Below are 17,354 nucleotides of genomic sequence, written 5' to 3' on the forward strand. Positions count from 1 at the left end.
GAGAGTCCGCACTGATTGACTTTCCACAAACGCTTCTGCATGACATTCCATACACAAATTTGACCGTGTCATCAATACTCTGATTCACAAACTGATCATCTTCCTTCTGGACTTTCCCACCGACACCTCTTTCTTTTAATTTCTCGATTTGATCCGATATAATGGCCTTCAGAGGAGAAACAACAAGAACGCAACTGTGACTGACTTTTTCTCAAGGCGGTTCACAACAAAAGCTTTTAAGGAACGAGTTGAAAAATAAGGGACATTTCAAAATCCGCCGGTAAAATACATAAACAATCTTGCGTTTCAAAGTAACGGAATACGAGACAGCCTTCTGTTCTTCTTTTAAAACCAAACCGCCTAACTTAAGTGCAGTCATAGATTCTCCCAACGCCTCTTGGAACGGTCAGTGTAAAACGCAAACTGCAGACTGCAGACCAGGGGTAAAATGCAGACTGAGGTTATAATTTAACTGTTGAAAAAGCCCAAACCCATTAGAAATGCTACCAGTTAAGCTCAAATATTGTTTTAGGCCTAAGGTTAGCATTTCTAAGGAGTTTTAGCCTGTTCCAGGCTCTCAGATAGTCGAGAAAACGAAAAGAATTGCCTAATTAGGCCTAAAGCAATGTTTAGGCTTAACTGTTAGTATTTCTAATGGGTTTGGGCTTTTTCAACAGTTAGATTATAACCTCAGTCTGCATTTTACTCCTGGTGTCCAGTTTGCAGTCTGCGTTTTACACTGACCGCTCTTGAAACCCATCTGACACGAAACAGGCCATTTTGACTTCATTGTGTAGTTTCCCGTCTCTTTCCTCCCTACGGTCCTCCCTACGGATTAATTTCTGAGGATGAGCAGATTAGTTGGCAAAAATTAAGCAGCGCTACCGGATGTCCGTGATTTTCTCCGACCACGTGACCAAACGAAAGGGAGGCTCTGGGGACGAGAATGACCGTGTCCCTTTAAGTTGTTAGAACAACCGTAAAAAGTCACAATTGTTGAAATTGATGGCGCCGGGAAATTTGAAAGTGAAAATAAGCGATTTTAAAATACAGTTGTCCTGATATAACTGAACACTTTTTTAAAAGCAAAATTAGAACAAATTTGTCTCGAAACGTTGTTTCCTTCGATTTAAAGTTCTTCTGTAGCAAGAGTGAAGGTTCCCTAAAAGCGAACCGCTTAAAGATTTGGGTTGATACGTTTTACACATGTAATCAAACGTAATTCAACGAGCATCCCGTCGTTATTCTTTGCAACCCCTTCTATGTAATCTGATGGTCTCTGAGCAAAACTACAAGATTTGTTGCAAACGTCCATATTAATAGACCAGGATTCGGTTGTTCAAAAGGTGGCTAACCCTATTCACCCAGACCGAATAAATCACTATCCGGCGGGAAAAAACAAGCAAAACTAATTGAGTTATCCAGTGGATAGCGTTATCCACCATTCGAACAAATGGGTCAGGATGTAAAAATATATCTCTGGTGCTGTATGGAGAATATGAAGAATTATCCAATCTGAATTTTAAAAAGAAACTACCTACCTACTGAACCCAAATTTTGTACATCAGGCTGATCACAATTTTTGCCATTATGTTTTCTATGGTTTACTTTGGCAAATTAATTATTAACTGATACTACTGTGCAGGTGAATGGAAAGATAAGACTAGACAAGATTTCCACCTTTTTTTTTCTGCGTGACCAAGTCTGCTTTCAGTTGCGTGATGATCGTAAGCATCGAACTGTTTGCCCGCGAAAGGGTAACTACTTTTCTCCTAATATGATTTATTTCCTTTTCTTTTAACGATATGTCATTACGTAATACGAATTATGAATTACTTTGCACTTAGTTCTTAGCAATTACTTTTTCTCCACCATCTCCCAGTCTATTTAACGTTGTGCTGTCTAAGCCACCAAAGCTTTGGCTTTACTTAACTGTACTGTACTGCATAAATTTCTTTTTCTTTGATTTATATTATTTGTCTGCTTATTAAGTGCCGCAATATTCATTCCTTGTTTATGAAAATTGTGTTAATATTGCAGAAATAGCAAACACGTGTAAATCTAAAAACCGGCCAGGCCAGAATTGCCTACCCGAGAAGCACTACAACACCATTTTGTTGGTTACATAGCCATAGCCGCTTATCACATTGGCAAATAAACGCTCTTTTGTAATGCCATGCGATATAATAGCAGCTGACAGTTAGTGTAGGATTGTTAGGTTAGTGGTTGCTCCTTTATCTGCCACTATACTTTCTCGATCAGTCCACGTCTTCCACTCTGTTATCTCTATTGTCCATGTGTTCTTGTTCTTCACTGCTTTCACTTGGAAATCCACTGTAATTAATGACATTGTACAATTTAGGTTAGAACAGTCCTAACTGGCATAAAATTCACTAGAAAGACGAAATAAAATATATACAAGGCTAAAAATTATAAATCATAGTGAAAAGTGGTTATGGTTATTCTGAGTGAAGTTAAATAATCACAACAGACGCAAACACTAATTCTGGTTTGGTGATTCGACTACACTCGTACATATGTTTCAAGAAACGAAATGATATATGAAAGGAATCATATATTGAACTGCGGATGTGAAATCAAGTGAAGCTATGACCCTCGCAGTTCTGGACGCATGCAATTTTAGCGAGTGCGTAGAGAAGCCTGGACTTCAACGGGGTTTGAACCCTTGACCTCGCGATACCGGTGCGACGCTCTAACCAACTGAGTTATGAAGCCACTGACGTTGGGAGCTGGTCATTTGTGGATTCTAATGTTCCCGTGATGAATGAATCAACGAATGAAATGATACATTGCGTTCAAAACTGCGAGGATCATAGCTTCACTTGATTTCATATACGCAGTTCAATTTATGATTCCTTTCATATATCATTTCATTTCTTGATTCGTTCATCACGGGAACATTAGAACCCACAAATGACCAGCCCCCAACGGAAGTTCATAGCTCAGTTGGTTAGAGCGTCGCACCGGTATCGCGAGGTCAGGGGTTCAAACCCCGTTGAAGTGCTGAATTCTTTAGGCTTCTCTACGCAATCGCTAAAATTTGCATTCATAACTGCGCGGATCCTACCTTCACTTGATCGTATATATGTTGTCGGTCAAATCAGGTCTCAAGTTGAATCCGTTTTTACCTAAATTGGTGATCCTCATTTTACCTAGACTGAACGTGCACTCTAGTTTAAGCAGCTCTCAACCCCCCAAAAAGGACTGAAAACACCTGTACCTTCCATCAAGCTCTGTCTTACGCGTCTCGACATATGTTCCTAATGTTTCGTATCATCTAATCGGTTTCTGCATGAATACATGTATTCATACACCTGTCCATTCAGTCTCAACATTACATCATATTAGGGGAACAAAGAACTAAACTATGCACTTACCGGTACTCGACTCGGACCTTCTAGACCTATAGTCCAGTGTCTTCACCACTACGCTACAACGACGAACCTGCTCAACCCAACACAGTTCTTTTGATTATTTCCTTTAGTAAAATAAGTCAATTGATACCCATGTCTAATAACCAAAATCAATCCTAACCCGACCCTAATTACTCTTTACGCTTAATTTAGGCTCCAAAAAAGTTTCTTTAATTCATCTGAATGCGTATTCAACCTAGGTAAAAACAGATTCCAGCTAAGAACAAATTTTACCGGCAAAATATATATGGTTGGCGCAAGCATGGTTGGAGCTGGCGCAATGTTGACAAAGTTCTGTACATCTGTAAAAGGACCCTTCGCTCACCTAGGGCCTCCAGTGCCAACATTAACTTCGCTGTTGTAACCAATGGCGGCATTACCACCTAAAACACTGATATCATAACTGCTCTGGCCAGCGGTGAGTTGTGGACGGACACTGAAAGAAATCAAATGTTGATTCTGTTGACTTGAATAATTCAGACTGATTGACACACGTGCAAAATGAGCGTTGAACCAATCAGAGTTAAAATTAAGTAAATGTGACTTCCTTGAAGCGCGGGAATAAGAACGTGTGCTAGTATTGGTTTTCGTTTGCTTCATTACACAGGCCGCCCAAGCGTGTAATAAGATATTACGTGTGCTTGTGTGTTGTTTAAAGGTTTGTATGGAAAAGGAATAGATTTGTTTTAAAAGAAAGAAATTTAAAATATCTTGCAACTAAATCCACGTACTTTGCAGAAATGTTGTTCAGTAACCTTTTTTGTCAACCCGTCTCTTTAGCGGATTTGATGCAATGCCAGGGGGATTATTGTTTTCCTATTTGTTGCTTTGCCACCACGAAGAAAAATTTCAACATTTCTGTAAGGTATGTCTGGCTAGTCTATGGCTCGTCTAAACCACAGGATAGTAGGTAAACAATCAACTTTGTTTTTAAAGTTTACAAAAACAAAAAACAAAAAAAAAACCAAACAAAACAAAAATTTTTTTTTTTTTTCTCTCGGAAGCACGTTATTTCTGAACTCCGCCTGACTGCATGGTTGTTTGATGGAGCATATTCAGGTCCTGTAGCGCAATTTATTGTCCTAGATAGTAGTATAACCTATCGTTATATTTCCGCTGCTCGGCCGAAACCGCTAAAATAAACCTACTGGGTTTTGGCCATGATGTGTACTGCGTTGTGGAGGAGAAAGATTTAACTGTCTAGTCTTCTAGCGCTGGAGTAGCAATTGAAGACACTGTAAACTTAAATCAACAAATTAACGCAAATCAAATAAAATGTTGGTTTTTGAGGAGAAGGGAAAACCGGAGTACCCAGAGAAAAACCTATCAGAACAGAGTACAGAACCAGCAAAATCAACCCACATATGACGCCGAGTCTGGGAATCGAACCCTGGCCACATTGATGGCAGGCGAGTGCTCTCACCACTACGCCAGCCCTGCAAGTGGAATGTATAAGGAGGTCAATGGGTACCATTAAATTAACGCCTCAAGGACTATGTGCAATGTGTCCACTACAGAACTAATAGGACTTACGTGGCATCAAGGAGATTTCCAACGTTGACTTGACTACCTGTTCCTACCGCAGCAAAGGCTCCGCGATGAACATCAGTTTTAAACTCAGCGTTCACGTTTACGTTCAACTCTTTGGCACAAACGACTGACAAAAAGCAGATAAGAAAACAGAGCGACATGGGCTAATTATCTTGAATGGACTTAAGTACAAATCTCTCTTTAGTCCCTAAAATTACTACTGCATGGAGGAAAATTTAACAAATCAACTTTCACAAAACGCGACAGATTTAATATGTGACCCTATTTAGGAAAAGGGGGATTAAGGTGAATTTAGAAAACAGCGTTTTAATGCGTTTAATCGCGTTCGTCGAAACGCGTGGAAACGCATTTTTTGTGCGTTTAAACAGATTTTTAACGCGTTTAAACAAACGGCTCTGTTGCGCTTCAATTACTGCATTTCGTATGCTGAAAAGTACGCTAATTTAGTTGTATTTGAATGAATAAATTACATGTTCTATAATATGAAATGCGGAGATTAGATTGCATGTCTTCCAACCCACTGTGTCAAAATGATCAATTCATCAGCAAACTTACCTTTTGCCTTTCCTTTTTACATTGCAGTAAGAATCACATTCCGTCTATAATAATTTACTATCCTTTTTTCTGTGAGCGCCTCATGCGCACCGACTTTAGCCCACTTGCAGTGCACGAATCTTGTGCTATCAACAACGGCAACCAGACAATTAGCACACGCAGGAAAGAAGATTCGGTTTTCGAGTCTTCCTAAGAATGGAGCAAGCCGTCGCATTTGAGCCTACGGATTCTGCAGACAAGAGCCAACGATATTGCTCAAAGAAACGCGAACCACTGAACGACGCTTCAAAAATGTTTCCATTAGCGCATCAGGTTTCACCAAGAGGCTGGTCAATCATTTGTCTCAAGCTTGTTTTAATATTTTTAAACTCTTTAAAATTTTCACATTCTCCTCCTTCGTGTTTTCCTCTTCGGAATTTTTGGCGACAAAAAGAGCACGTCGCCAGAATGAAGCAGAATCGAAGTGATGACGCCGCTAGCCTTCGGGATGTGTCATATGTTATCACTCGAGTAGACTGGTCACGATGTCGTGACGCTCGCCCCGCAACAACTGAAAAATCAGGTTTTCGCCCCATAGCGACGAAAAAATTGGATTCTTTGTACCATTATTGATAATGCCTCGAGAAAATAGAAATTACAGAAAACAGGCTGTCAACATTTAACCACCTTCAGAAGGACGTAATTCAAAGAATGAGCGAATCACATAAACATTTCATCGAAATGTGACAAAGTAAACATCGCATTGAATTGACCAAATACTTCTGGGTTGTGTAATTCTCTCCATTGTTACCGTGGGGAAACAGAAACCTAAATATCCAGTTGCGAGAGAAGTAGGGAGCGATTCAGTGAAACTGGGAACGTTTTTAGATTCGCGAACATTTGGTAGTATCGCAAGTATTTACCGGTTTTTCTGATCAGCGAATTGATTTTTTCGGAACTTCCTTGGTGTTCACGAACAGGCTTTCCATCGGATAGTCTTAATTTATTTGTTACGGATTCTTTCAGTTGTCGCTATAATAATATAATTATTGTGGGACTGTGAGAGAAGTAGCGAATGATTTAACGAAAGCAAGAGCCGTTTTTCGCTATCTTTATGACCGGTATCTTCCGGTGTGATTAATGGCTCGAAGTTGAAGCTTTGGCCGAAGACGCTGAATATATCTGCTCTCGTTCGCTCATGAAATAGGTTTCCTCTGCCAAATGCAAATGTTTCGGGAAGGTTGGATGGGTTCAGAGAAGTATGATCCATTTCTTTCAGAGCTTTGCTTTTTTTGTTATTTCAGAGGTTTAATTGAAAGCGCTATCATATTGTTGCAAGTTATTGTGCTTGTGCCTTGGCGCTTCACTATCTGCCTATTCAACCCCTTTTCATTATCGCAAATCATAAACAAACAGGAAATTAAACAAACTGATGTCTCCTTTTGACAAGTACTAAATGACCAAAAAGTCTAAAATTTCGGAAGGTTGCGTGACTGATCGCGACAAATATGTGGATCAGTTTATTTCTTTTGAGCGGTAAACAGCGAGTCGTCGATCAATTTCTTTTCTAATGGCTTGAACGTAACTCTTAAATGCAGCTTTAGTTGAGCCCTGTCATGATGGTACGAGTTGTTTTATCTTCGTTCGGTTACTTGGGCCTTGGTCGTCGCCGGGGTCGTCGCTCAGAGTCGGAAGACAGCCGCTATGTCAACTGCCTTGATCAAACATGAATAAAGGAAAAATGGTAGTAAGTTTTGCATGTGAAGAATGCCTCAGCTGGTAACCCCAATGCAGAAATTTATTTGATTGATTTATAAGTGTTTGCGACTCTACTAAGACCAACATGAACAGCATTCAACAATCAACGTTCTGTTGTACATTTCTAAAACAGGATCGCACATGACAAGAGAAACCTACTGACGACCCTCGCAAATCACAGGGTACACATCAAAGCAAACTTGTGCTTAACACCATCTTGAAAATTCATTTGTACATTCCTCACTTCATTTGAAACAAATTTCTATTGTTTATGCTCATGATTTACCGTTAGAGTCGCTAAGTGAGTGTTTTGTTTTTTCCTCAGAGAACGCCGCCAATTTAGGCATGTTTAGGTTGGACTAATTCGCATTTCTTCTCTTTTCCGAGTACTTGCAGCGACTAAAACAATCAAGATTTCGATGGTTTGTCGAGCTGCACTGTTTAAATAAATCACAGTTAACCCCAGATGACACCCAATAATAATATTATAGCAAGCAGCCATTTAATTATGCGCTCACTTGAGGTAAATTAACAGCGTTTAAACGCGTCGTTTGTGTAAAGCTTTTCCGACATGAAATCTTACGCACGCGTTTTTTTCGCGTTTAAACGTTGTTTAAATGCGTTTAAACGGTGTTTTAACGCGTTTGCGTTTAAAACGATAGAAAACGCGTTTTTTTGTTATTCACCTTAATCCCCCTTGTCCTAAATAAGGTCACATATTCTTTTGCATCTATGTTAATCTATTGTTAATTAAACATTTGTTCAAATATCAAGTTATTTTGGATTTTGCGCATGCTAGCTAAAGAGGCCATAGAGGCCCTTGTTTATACCAAGACTAACGATCAATTATCGCAAATCCAGAGTGCCATATGGAACAAAACAACTCTTAACATAAAAACCGCCTCATTCTTCCACTGAAAACCTCAGAAGAACTTTACAGCTTATTTTGCTTTCATCCATAGCATTTCTATACAGCGTTTCTCCTATTTCATCATTCATTAGTAACTTATTTATTCCTTAATTTATTTATTTACTTATTTCATTTATCCAGTTAGATAGTTAGCAAAGAAACTTGAACATGATCAATTGACGTCTGTGACCTGTGATTGATGTTACGTTTGTTCCCTCAATCACTTAATCAAAGGTTGCCTTTTTGCCACACGTTACATACAAATTAATATACTGTATATATTTAGTCGGTCAAATCCGGTCTCAGGTTGGATCCTTTTTTACCTAGGTCAAATTGGTGATGCTAATTTTACCAAGGTTGAATAAGTTCCTTTTGTTCTCATTTCTAAATGAAGCCGTGTGGTTTCGGAATCTTGTTTTGGATTGGTTCGCGGTAAGCCCGATGTATGTTTCCTGTTTTCAAAAGGAACGCAACCGAGTTGGGTAAACACATCTGGTCCCTACAGGACACCAAAACGGGATTTGCTGTAACCTGGAAAGTAATGGCTCGCGCCAGGCCGTATTCAAATGTATCAAAGAGATGCAATAAGATGTTATCTTTGCATAACAGAAAAATTTTACATCATATGTAAACCGGGAGTGGGCACCCTGAACAAAAGGAACAAACTGGCGAGTGCGTGCCGGCACACAACCAAATATTTGATAAAGCATGCTTGAACCATCAACTTATAAAAGGAATGATAGTCAGTCAATGTTTCATGCACCCGACGAGAGAGGACCATCAGGCCCTTTCGAAACAGTTTTGTAGTGTTTTAATGTTTTAATTTTTCCTTTCCTATACAATTAATTATAAAGCACTCTCTATATATATATAACTGCAGACAGTACTGTTTCGGCCTTCTGGGCCTCATCAGTGCAGTGCTGATGTCTGGGATGGAGGTTAAGCTTGTAAAGCCACCCCATATATATATATATATATATATACCGGTGTTCAGGGGGACGTGGGTTCAAATCCCGCTCAGGGCAATTCTTCACGTTTTTCATTCGACATAATTAATCAGTTGATTTACAGGATGGGTTTCATTTCTTCATTCTACGGTCTATATAAATAAGCCTGCATCATTAACTTGATCCCTCTGATTAGCTGATGCCTAAGTTGGTGTTTGCCTGTGAATCGTTAGTCGATCCTTAGGTTTAAGGCTATGAAGGGGTTTAGGCTTTCCCATCTCACCCGTGAAAGAATCCTGGGATACTCACGTTAGGCCAATTCACTATCTCGATAGCTGCGTTGCCAGCGTGGTTGTCCTGATGGTGTAGTGGTCATCACACCCTACCGGTGTTCAGGGGGACGTGGGTTTAAATCCCGCTCAGGGCAATTCTTCACGTTTTTCATTCGACATAATTAATCAGTTGATTTACAGGATGGGTCTCATTTCTTCATTCTACAGTATATATACATATAATATATATATATATATATTTAACTGAAGAAATTAATAATATATATAATATATATATATATATATATATATTAAATGACTTAAGAAGACTTCTTAAGGCAAATTGATTATAATCGAACGTCAAACGTTTCGCCGGTTAGGGCTTCATCAATGACTGATAAGTTATTTTACAAGAAAATATATAACAAGTAAAGAAAAATGGTCTTTGATGAGGTTCATTAAGCCTGCTAGTGTATGGTCAGGACACGTCCAATACAACCATTCATGATGGTTTCAGTGTTTTCCTTACTGATTTCGAGCGCTTCAATGATCTTGCGTGTCTGATGTTGTGGAATGTTGTTATGTAGAATGTCCCATGAGATGTCTTTAAGCATTGGCGTATTGGTATGTCTAACAACATGCTGATAAATAGTTTGCTTTTTCATCCGTACGTGTTCCTTGATTCTGGACCCAACAGTTCTACTCGTTTCTCCTATGTAAACTAAATGACAGTGTGTACATTCAATTATGTACACGCAGTTCTTAGATAAGCATTTGTTTACCTTCTTAGCTGATGTGCGGGTCTCTAGCATTAAAACGATGGTTACTCGTGAAACCTAAACTTGTGTGAAGTCATATATATATATATATATAACTTGCATGAACAGAAGAAGATAGAGCGAACTTTTCTCGTGTAATTGAAAGACCCTTTATTGTACGTTTCGCCCGTTAGGGCTTCTTCAGCAATGCTGTACAGTATTGCTCAAGAAGCCCGAACTACCCGAACTATCCCACTATTCGCTCACCTGTGGTTCCAGCTGGTGTGATTTCTCTCAAGCGCCGGAAAATGTCAAGTGAATTTAAATATTCAGCTTCTGGTGTAAAACGCGGGCTGATTAGTGCTCTGGTTTCAACGCCTGGGTTGTCCAGTGCGCCTTCACTGCACTGAAGGTTCTACCCCATTTGACGCGCATTCCGTGATGTACATACTGGGCCATCACTTTGATGGCTTAAAACTGAAAGTCCTTCAAAAAGGGATTGAGAAATTAAAGATGTTCAATGTAAGTCAATGTTGAAAAAAAAAAGCAATCATACTGTAGTTTACGAATAAAGACTCACCTTCTTTGGTTAAAAGACCTCTTACACCTGGTTCACGATGGACATGCTGTTTAGTAAAAAGAGTCATTAATTTATAACCAAGTAAATGCTGTAAATAACCCCACAACGAGGACAATCTGAGTTCCTCCCCCAACCCAACCCAACCCAACCCTTTTCGCAAAAAGTCATCCTTTTAGTCAAGCGATAATAATTCAAAGCACTCTTTAGGAAGAGAGGGAAGTGAAGGACTGTTCTGCCTATCAGAAACGTAGGTTGTAGCTTAATTAACTATATTCGTTTCATTTGAAAACTGACAATAGCTTATGACAAAGTGTTGTGGTTTTACCATGTTTTGCTCCACTTTATATTCTCAATTTGAAAAGTACAAAGTGTCAATGGCCAAATGATTAACATTCCTAGGATAAACCCTAAAGGTAAGACTGGAATGCCCTCAATAATCACTTAAGCAAGACTGACATGATTATGACTTTGTAATCACCTGGAAGAAAATAAAAGAGCTTCTAAGATTAAAAAAATCATGTGGCCAAGTTATGAATATATTTCGTTTCACAGACACCAGCCCCTAGCGGATCAAGTGAAAGAGTTTCTCGCCAAAGTATCTCCAAAGTATCATAAGTATAATAAGGGAGAAACTGGACCAGCGTAGGAATGAACGAATGGAACAAAATTATCAGGTTGCTTCAACCCTATGGAACCTTATCCCGCACTCGGAAGTCCTAAATTTAAAATTTGTATTCCGGAAATTCCATTCGATTCCTTGCCTCCAATTTGCGGACCCTTGACAGTGGGGGGGAGGGGGGAGGGGGAAGACTGAAAGCGTCCTTAGTACCTGTTGTCCTGAGGGATAAACCCAAGGTGAAAACTGCTCAACGTCAACAACGACATCTAATTTGAGCCCAGGCTTGGTACAAACGATTGGTTGCTTGGCACTGCGCAACTGAGAGAGCGACAAGAAACGAAGACAGTGCTCCTCTTTGCATCCTTTAAGACCATGTGAATCACAGTAATCCTCCAGAGCCCCTCCTCGACAGCACACTGGGCACAGCACCGCCAAGTCATATCTCATTTTTCTTAACCAGAAAAACTCATTGCGCATGCTCTCTAACATCAAGCCCAGCTGCTGGCAAATAGCAGTGGCACACTGACTGGCACACGTATATGCAGTTGCCTTTTGCTGGACGTGTGCGCAAATAGCTACTTCAACACTTGAAGTGTGGCATACGAAGATCACAGAACAGATTTTGCCTCCGCAGGTAATGAATCGAACAACATTCTGGAACAACTGAGGTATATTTGCGCTTAAAAAGTTTCCTCTCCCCCACCGAAAGAACTGTAAGACTAATCGATGAAAAAAACCTGCAGGGACTTTCTCAGGTTTAAATCCTACAAACATTGACGGGATTTGTGCTGAAGAAACCAACTTGACAATTTCACTAGATGGACGGGTTTTCAACATAGATGGTACCAGGTAGCTCCTTGGCTGTTCCAAAGACAAAGGACACAGCAAACTGAATTTCTCCATGATTGTAATAAGACCCTCGTACAATCCTTCCTTTTTGCATAATGTTCCCCAAACATTACTCAACAGTTCCCCGTGCAAGACTCCTTCCTTTTCAAGCTTGGACCAGAGGGGTAATTTCTTTTCCTTTGTGTGATAGCGTTTGACGGTTATTACACTTTTAACACATCAATTAACCACTGTATATCTAATACCACCAATTCGTTCAAAGCTGGAGTGTCATCAAAATGAATGAAAATTCGCAGGTCATGCAAATAATTCATCACTGTTTCAAACTCTACGTCATCAACAATATCGCACGATTCTGCGATGTCCTTTGCCGTTTCCAGGGAAACAAAGTGCTTTTCCTCTTCTTTTAATGCTCCTAGGGCCTTGTCAAATTTGAGCCATTTGATTGGAATGGTTTCGCTAATACTTGGTAGTCTTTTAGCAACGTCATACACTTCTTCTCTCAAACGTACCACTTCCGGACACTCAGACTCTGTACCAGATTTTGTGTTATCCACAACGAAAACGTCAGACAAGTGAATTCCGTATGGTTTACTCTTTAGACTATCAAGGATCTCATGGACTATCTCTATAGGGTCGCGCGTCGTATCATAAGGTGTATCGGCATGAGTGCACACTAAAAGAACAGGGGGTAGGTTTTGTGGCAACAACTCATCCATAGCAGCAGTTCTATCTGCACACTCCGGGGTACCTCCCGCCAGAGATGCCACAGACCACATCCAAAAATCCAGGTAATCTAAATTAGTCTTTAGATTAACGCCCTCTTGAAATTTCTTGTATACACCTTGTTTTACAACGGGTTTGGCCAAGTCGTGAGGATTTAAGCTGAGCTCATACACCAAACAGTAGATTGCTTGCTCTGTTAGGAAGATCGGATGCGTGTCATAGTAAACTGATTGTCCAGCAAAATCCCACAGAGTTAAAAAAACATGTTCTCTGTTGTCGTCCACGTCACCTCTAAGTAATGTTTCAGTTTCCACTGCTATTTCCTCTGGAAGGATACGGGTGAAATCAGTACGAGCTTCTTGATTGTGCAATGATGGGAAGGGTGAGATTTCAGGCGAATCTTTCTTGGGCATTCGTTCGTACGTTTCACTGTGTCCGGTATGCCTTTCGCTTTGAATGGTATCCGTTATTGTCGCTCTTTCCCATTCATCGTCCGAGGGAGTTTTTGTTTCCTCTGTGCTTGTTTTAGACAAGGGGATTTCATTTTCCTTCCTTAAGTCGTGCACAATTTTCATTGCTGCATGACGGTCAAACGAAATATCTCTTTCACCATCTTGCTGTTCAGGTACAGTCCCTGTCCTGAACACGTCAGTGGTCACCTTGAAATACGAAGGATCCACATCTATTCCCGGGTCAAAACAGATCCCTTTCAAAGACTTTTTTAAGCTCGTCTTTCCGGCTCTATCTTGTCCAATCAGCATTATTGGAACTCTCTTGAGGGAAGTTCTACCGTCAGCGAGGGCCTTTAAATAGGATTCCACGGCTGAAAAACCCCGTGCACGAATTGCAGGAGGAACTAAAATTCGAAAGAACAAATTAAACATTAAATCTGAAAAATGACGCCTGCTTTTGCCAATTACAAATGAGGACTTTGGAAATGTCCTTGAGGACAGCTTGAAGTGTAAGGACATTTGGAAAAGCGCACTCAAACCTTGGGACGAAATGGGTCTCAATTCCCTTATATGGAAGGAAAACATTTTTATATATTTCAAATTCGGAGTGTTGAGGGCTCAGTGAAAGGGATCATCGCAGTTATGAAAGAAAATGAGCAGCTGTCTACATCTACATCTACATAATTAATTTGCAAAATCCTACAAGGAAACCTTGGAAGTGCAAAGTGCAAAGATAAAATGAGTAAATAAATATCTGCAACTAAGGTAATAAATAACTGTGGTATAACGATGAAATAAATAATAATTGATAGAACTAAAACTTAAGCACAGATATAATTATGTGAAAGAAGCCAGAAAAATCCATGCTCTGTGAACGGGATTCAAACCCATGACCATGCGATGGCACTGCAATTGCTTTACCAACTGGGAATTGATCACTTGTAAGTAGAAAGTCCGGGTTCAAAATCCAATCCACGGATATGATTTTTTCCTTATTTTTTCTGCTACCACAAGTCCTGAGTCACAGTGTCCTAAATTAACGATAATATTAAATTCGTAGCAAATTACGAATTAATGATAATCGTTAATCTAGATATCATGTTGAAAATAAATCCATGCTCAGTGAACGGGATTCGAACCCATGACCGTCCGATTGCACGGCACTTGCTCTAACAACTGAGCTATCAAGCCAGTATTGGAAGCTGGTCACTAGTTAGTAGAAGCATGCAAAAGAACAAGCTTAGTGAACGAGATCCGAACCCATGACAGTGCGATTACGTTGCACTGCTCTATCAACTGAGCTATCAAGCCAACTGGGAGTTAGTCACTTATCACGCCAACTGAGAGCTGGTCAGTTGCAAGTTCGTATTGCATCCCGTAGGTGGTGAATATACGGATAGAAAGAAGTACTTGATCTGCAGAGTAGTTCTAGACGATTTGGCAAGTTTTTATAACTGCGATGACCACTTTCTTTGAGACCTTAGTCCACTTAGTTTCTGATTTTAAAAGTGGCATCCTTCAGGGAAAAATAATTATTATACCAAACGCGCGCACAATATTTGGTTACGCCCGGGTATACATGTTTTAAACGCAAAATGAACCTGTCCACAAATCTTTTGAAAATCAACAAATCGAAGAGGATTCAGGATCTCTTCCAGTAAGTAGGAGAGAGCGAAATAAAACCTCGCCCAAAGTAATTCTTACTACAAACGTTGTTATGACAGTATTTTGGCCTCTAACAATTTTCGTTTCATGAAAAACACACAGCCAACAATTCTTTAATGCAGTGGTTACGCCTTCGGAAGAGTCAGTTTGTTGAATCCACACCGTAGCTATCTTTGTTTCAATACTAGATCAACATGATAAATTTCAGTACAATATTTACATTACAAACCTGAGGCACCTTCATGTTTAATTTCGTGAATGATAGAACTTTGGACTTTCTTTACAAAACGGAAGAAATCAGGAAGCTTTTTAGTTATTTCTGCAGGTTCTCAATTTCCACTGTCAAGCAACTCGTCCCATTCATTGCAATGAAGATGGAAGTCGGTCTCCTAAAAACGAAAAATAAAATGGAACTCGTATGTTTGTCTCCTTCCAACAGAACGACAAATAAAAGAGATGTCTGGTTATGACTAGATGAATACAAACACGCTGTGATAAAAAGCAAAAAAAGGGAATTAACTACATTTCAAATCCTAAATTATTTAATTTTGTACATGAAGTTAAAATATCTCAAGGGTATGTAGTTGGCAGATTGTAAGGTTCTCTGCCTGTGAAAATTTGGAGCGAGCAATCATTTGTTGAATTATCGTAAATTGTCTCCAAAGTACGTTAGTTAACTTAGCAAAGATTGAATTGAAAGGACATGAACGCACAGATACTGTAGTACTCTTAAGAATAGTAACGAGCATATTTAGTGAAGCTTAAAGCATTAAAATGAAAAAATTGCTAAACAAAATGGAATAATCGAACTTGCTGCAATGTGTTGGTGTAAAACTGGCTTCTCCCATTGGATGTGTTATGTATGCCTTTTTTGCTTAAACATGAAACATAGATGTGGCATAACCATAACAAGCATCTGTTGTTCTTACGATTGGCGGCGTATTTTCACGGTTTCCTTATAATATATAGATTTAGCCAAGCCTAATTCTTAGTGGCCTTACTCAAAAAACGAATTATTTACGAGATAAAACAATTTTGACTTTTTTTTTTGTTTAGCCTTGACGAAAAGCAATGAAATAAACAAAACCAAAAACAAAACAATCTAAATGAGTTAAAACAAGAAGAGGTGGAAAAATAATAAATATTCCCTAACATAGGAAGTTTGCAATAAGAGTGTACCGCTATACTGAGTATACCAAATACCATCACAGTCGTGCATTTTCCTTTAAAAACGAGAATGCCAAATAAACTTCCGACCGGAATCGAATATTTGGAATCATCTTTTTGGATTGAAACCGGTGTAAAATGCAGAATTTTTTTTTTCCAACCGTTTTCCACCTGAACACGAAAAGTGTCCTCTGTTAAGAGCTTTAGTTGACGTAGTATGCCCGTGTAGCCACGTTGAGCTACAGAAAGCGCGTGAAAAATTAAGCCTCGTTTATATTTAGGTGTCCTGATTACAATCGAAAACTAGTACCTGGACAGCAGTCAACTTAAAAAAAAAGCTGACCTCATTGAGCTTTAAACGTGAGCGCGGGATATTTTCACGTGATACTGGTCAGCGGATAACTTGTCTTGACAGATGTCAATTGACCATAACATGGATGTCCAATATCAAAGATGTACGCTGTAAATATTGGCCTTATTATTATTATTATATTTAAGATATTAAATTATTGGGCAACTTCGTGCTTACGCGCCCACGAGCAATACCGCTAGCCAGGATTACCATGAGAAAAGCAACTCATGGGTTACCATATTTTCTTACCAATGGTTCTTCGCGCGTGCGCCTTTGCGCACGGATCTTCGCTATATCTTAATAGAATAAAATAAGTAAAATAAATTAAAACACTGAATTGACTATTCCCTACAGAGGAAAACCAGTTTGCTATTTGCAAGCGCCACCAAGAAGTTGAGCCAGGAACAACAAGGAACAACTTCATCTATCAGCACAGATCTTAAACCTGAGATCGCCGAATCATTCTTAGTAGCATGAATTATCAGGCCCTACAGGTCATTGGATAGCATTTTTTCGTACCAATGTTTCATACAAAGTTATCTCTAATGACTCAGGAATCTAATCAAATATGGTATCCTTAGTAACTACTCCTGCGGTAGTTTCAATCAGGGCCGACAAACACGTCTTTTTATGTACTATTAACAGTTGAGTAGGTGAAATTGCAGCGTGTGCTACAACAAGTTGCAAAAATAGTGGAGACACTTCACCTTCTTGGGGCGTAATTAATTTCCCTATTATCTCTCACACTGCAGCCACCCTCCCCCTCCTTATCAGTGTTGC

At 39.4% G+C, this 17,354-nt stretch overlaps 2 protein-coding genes and 1 long non-coding RNA gene across 3 annotated transcripts; all 3 read right to left on the reverse strand.

The window, feature by feature from the left end:
• Positions 1–1,785: 1,785 nt before the first annotated feature.
• On the reverse strand, positions 1,786–6,150 carry LOC137989177 (uncharacterized). The gene is made up of 4 exons (XR_011120868.1): positions 5,541–6,150; positions 4,968–5,091; positions 3,760–3,870; positions 1,786–2,334 (listed from the first exon to the last, which is right to left on the reverse strand). It is a non-coding gene; the product is annotated as an uncharacterized lncRNA (long non-coding RNA).
• Positions 6,151–10,437: 4,287 nt separating this feature from the next.
• Positions 10,438–12,266, reverse strand: LOC137989171 (uncharacterized). The gene is made up of 3 exons (XM_068835026.1): positions 11,574–12,266; positions 10,745–10,790; positions 10,438–10,650 (listed from the first exon to the last, which is right to left on the reverse strand). The coding sequence occupies exons 1-3, from the start codon at positions 12,264–12,266 to the stop codon at positions 10,580–10,582; spliced, it is 810 nt and encodes a 269-aa protein (XP_068691127.1). The 3' UTR covers positions 10,438–10,579.
• Positions 12,057–15,814, reverse strand: LOC137989170 (cyclic GMP-binding protein C-like). The gene is made up of 2 exons (XM_068835025.1): positions 15,285–15,814; positions 12,057–13,794 (listed from the first exon to the last, which is right to left on the reverse strand). Exon 2 carries the CDS (start codon positions 13,697–13,699, stop codon positions 12,416–12,418), a length of 1,284 nt encoding a protein of 427 aa, XP_068691126.1. The 5' UTR covers positions 13,700–13,794; positions 15,285–15,814; the 3' UTR covers positions 12,057–12,415.
• Positions 15,815–17,354: the final 1,540 nt, after the last annotated feature.

Source organism: Montipora foliosa, unplaced genomic scaffold, assembly GCF_036669935.1.
Source record: "Montipora foliosa isolate CH-2021 unplaced genomic scaffold, ASM3666993v2 scaffold_443, whole genome shotgun sequence".
Classification (NCBI taxonomy): Eukaryota; Metazoa; Cnidaria; class Anthozoa; order Scleractinia; family Acroporidae; genus Montipora; species Montipora foliosa.

Bases quoted from the DNA above. Each gene is read 5' to 3' on its own strand.
- LOC137989170 (XM_068835025.1), bottom strand. From the start codon at position 13,699: ATGCTGATTGGACAAGATAGAGCCGGAAAGACGAGCTTAAAAAAGTCT.
- LOC137989171 (XM_068835026.1), bottom strand. From the start codon at position 12,266: ATGGAGAAATTCAGTTTGCTGTGTCCTTTGTCTTTGGAACAGCCAAGG. The intron at 10,791-11,573 runs GTACTAAGGACG...TTTACTAAACAG, and splicing joins TTTATCCCTCAGGACAACAG to CATGTCCATCGTGAACCAGG. The intron at 10,651-10,744 runs GTGAGTCTTTAT...CCCTTTTTGAAG, and splicing joins AGGTCTTTTAACCAAAGAAG to GACTTTCAGTTTTAAGCCAT.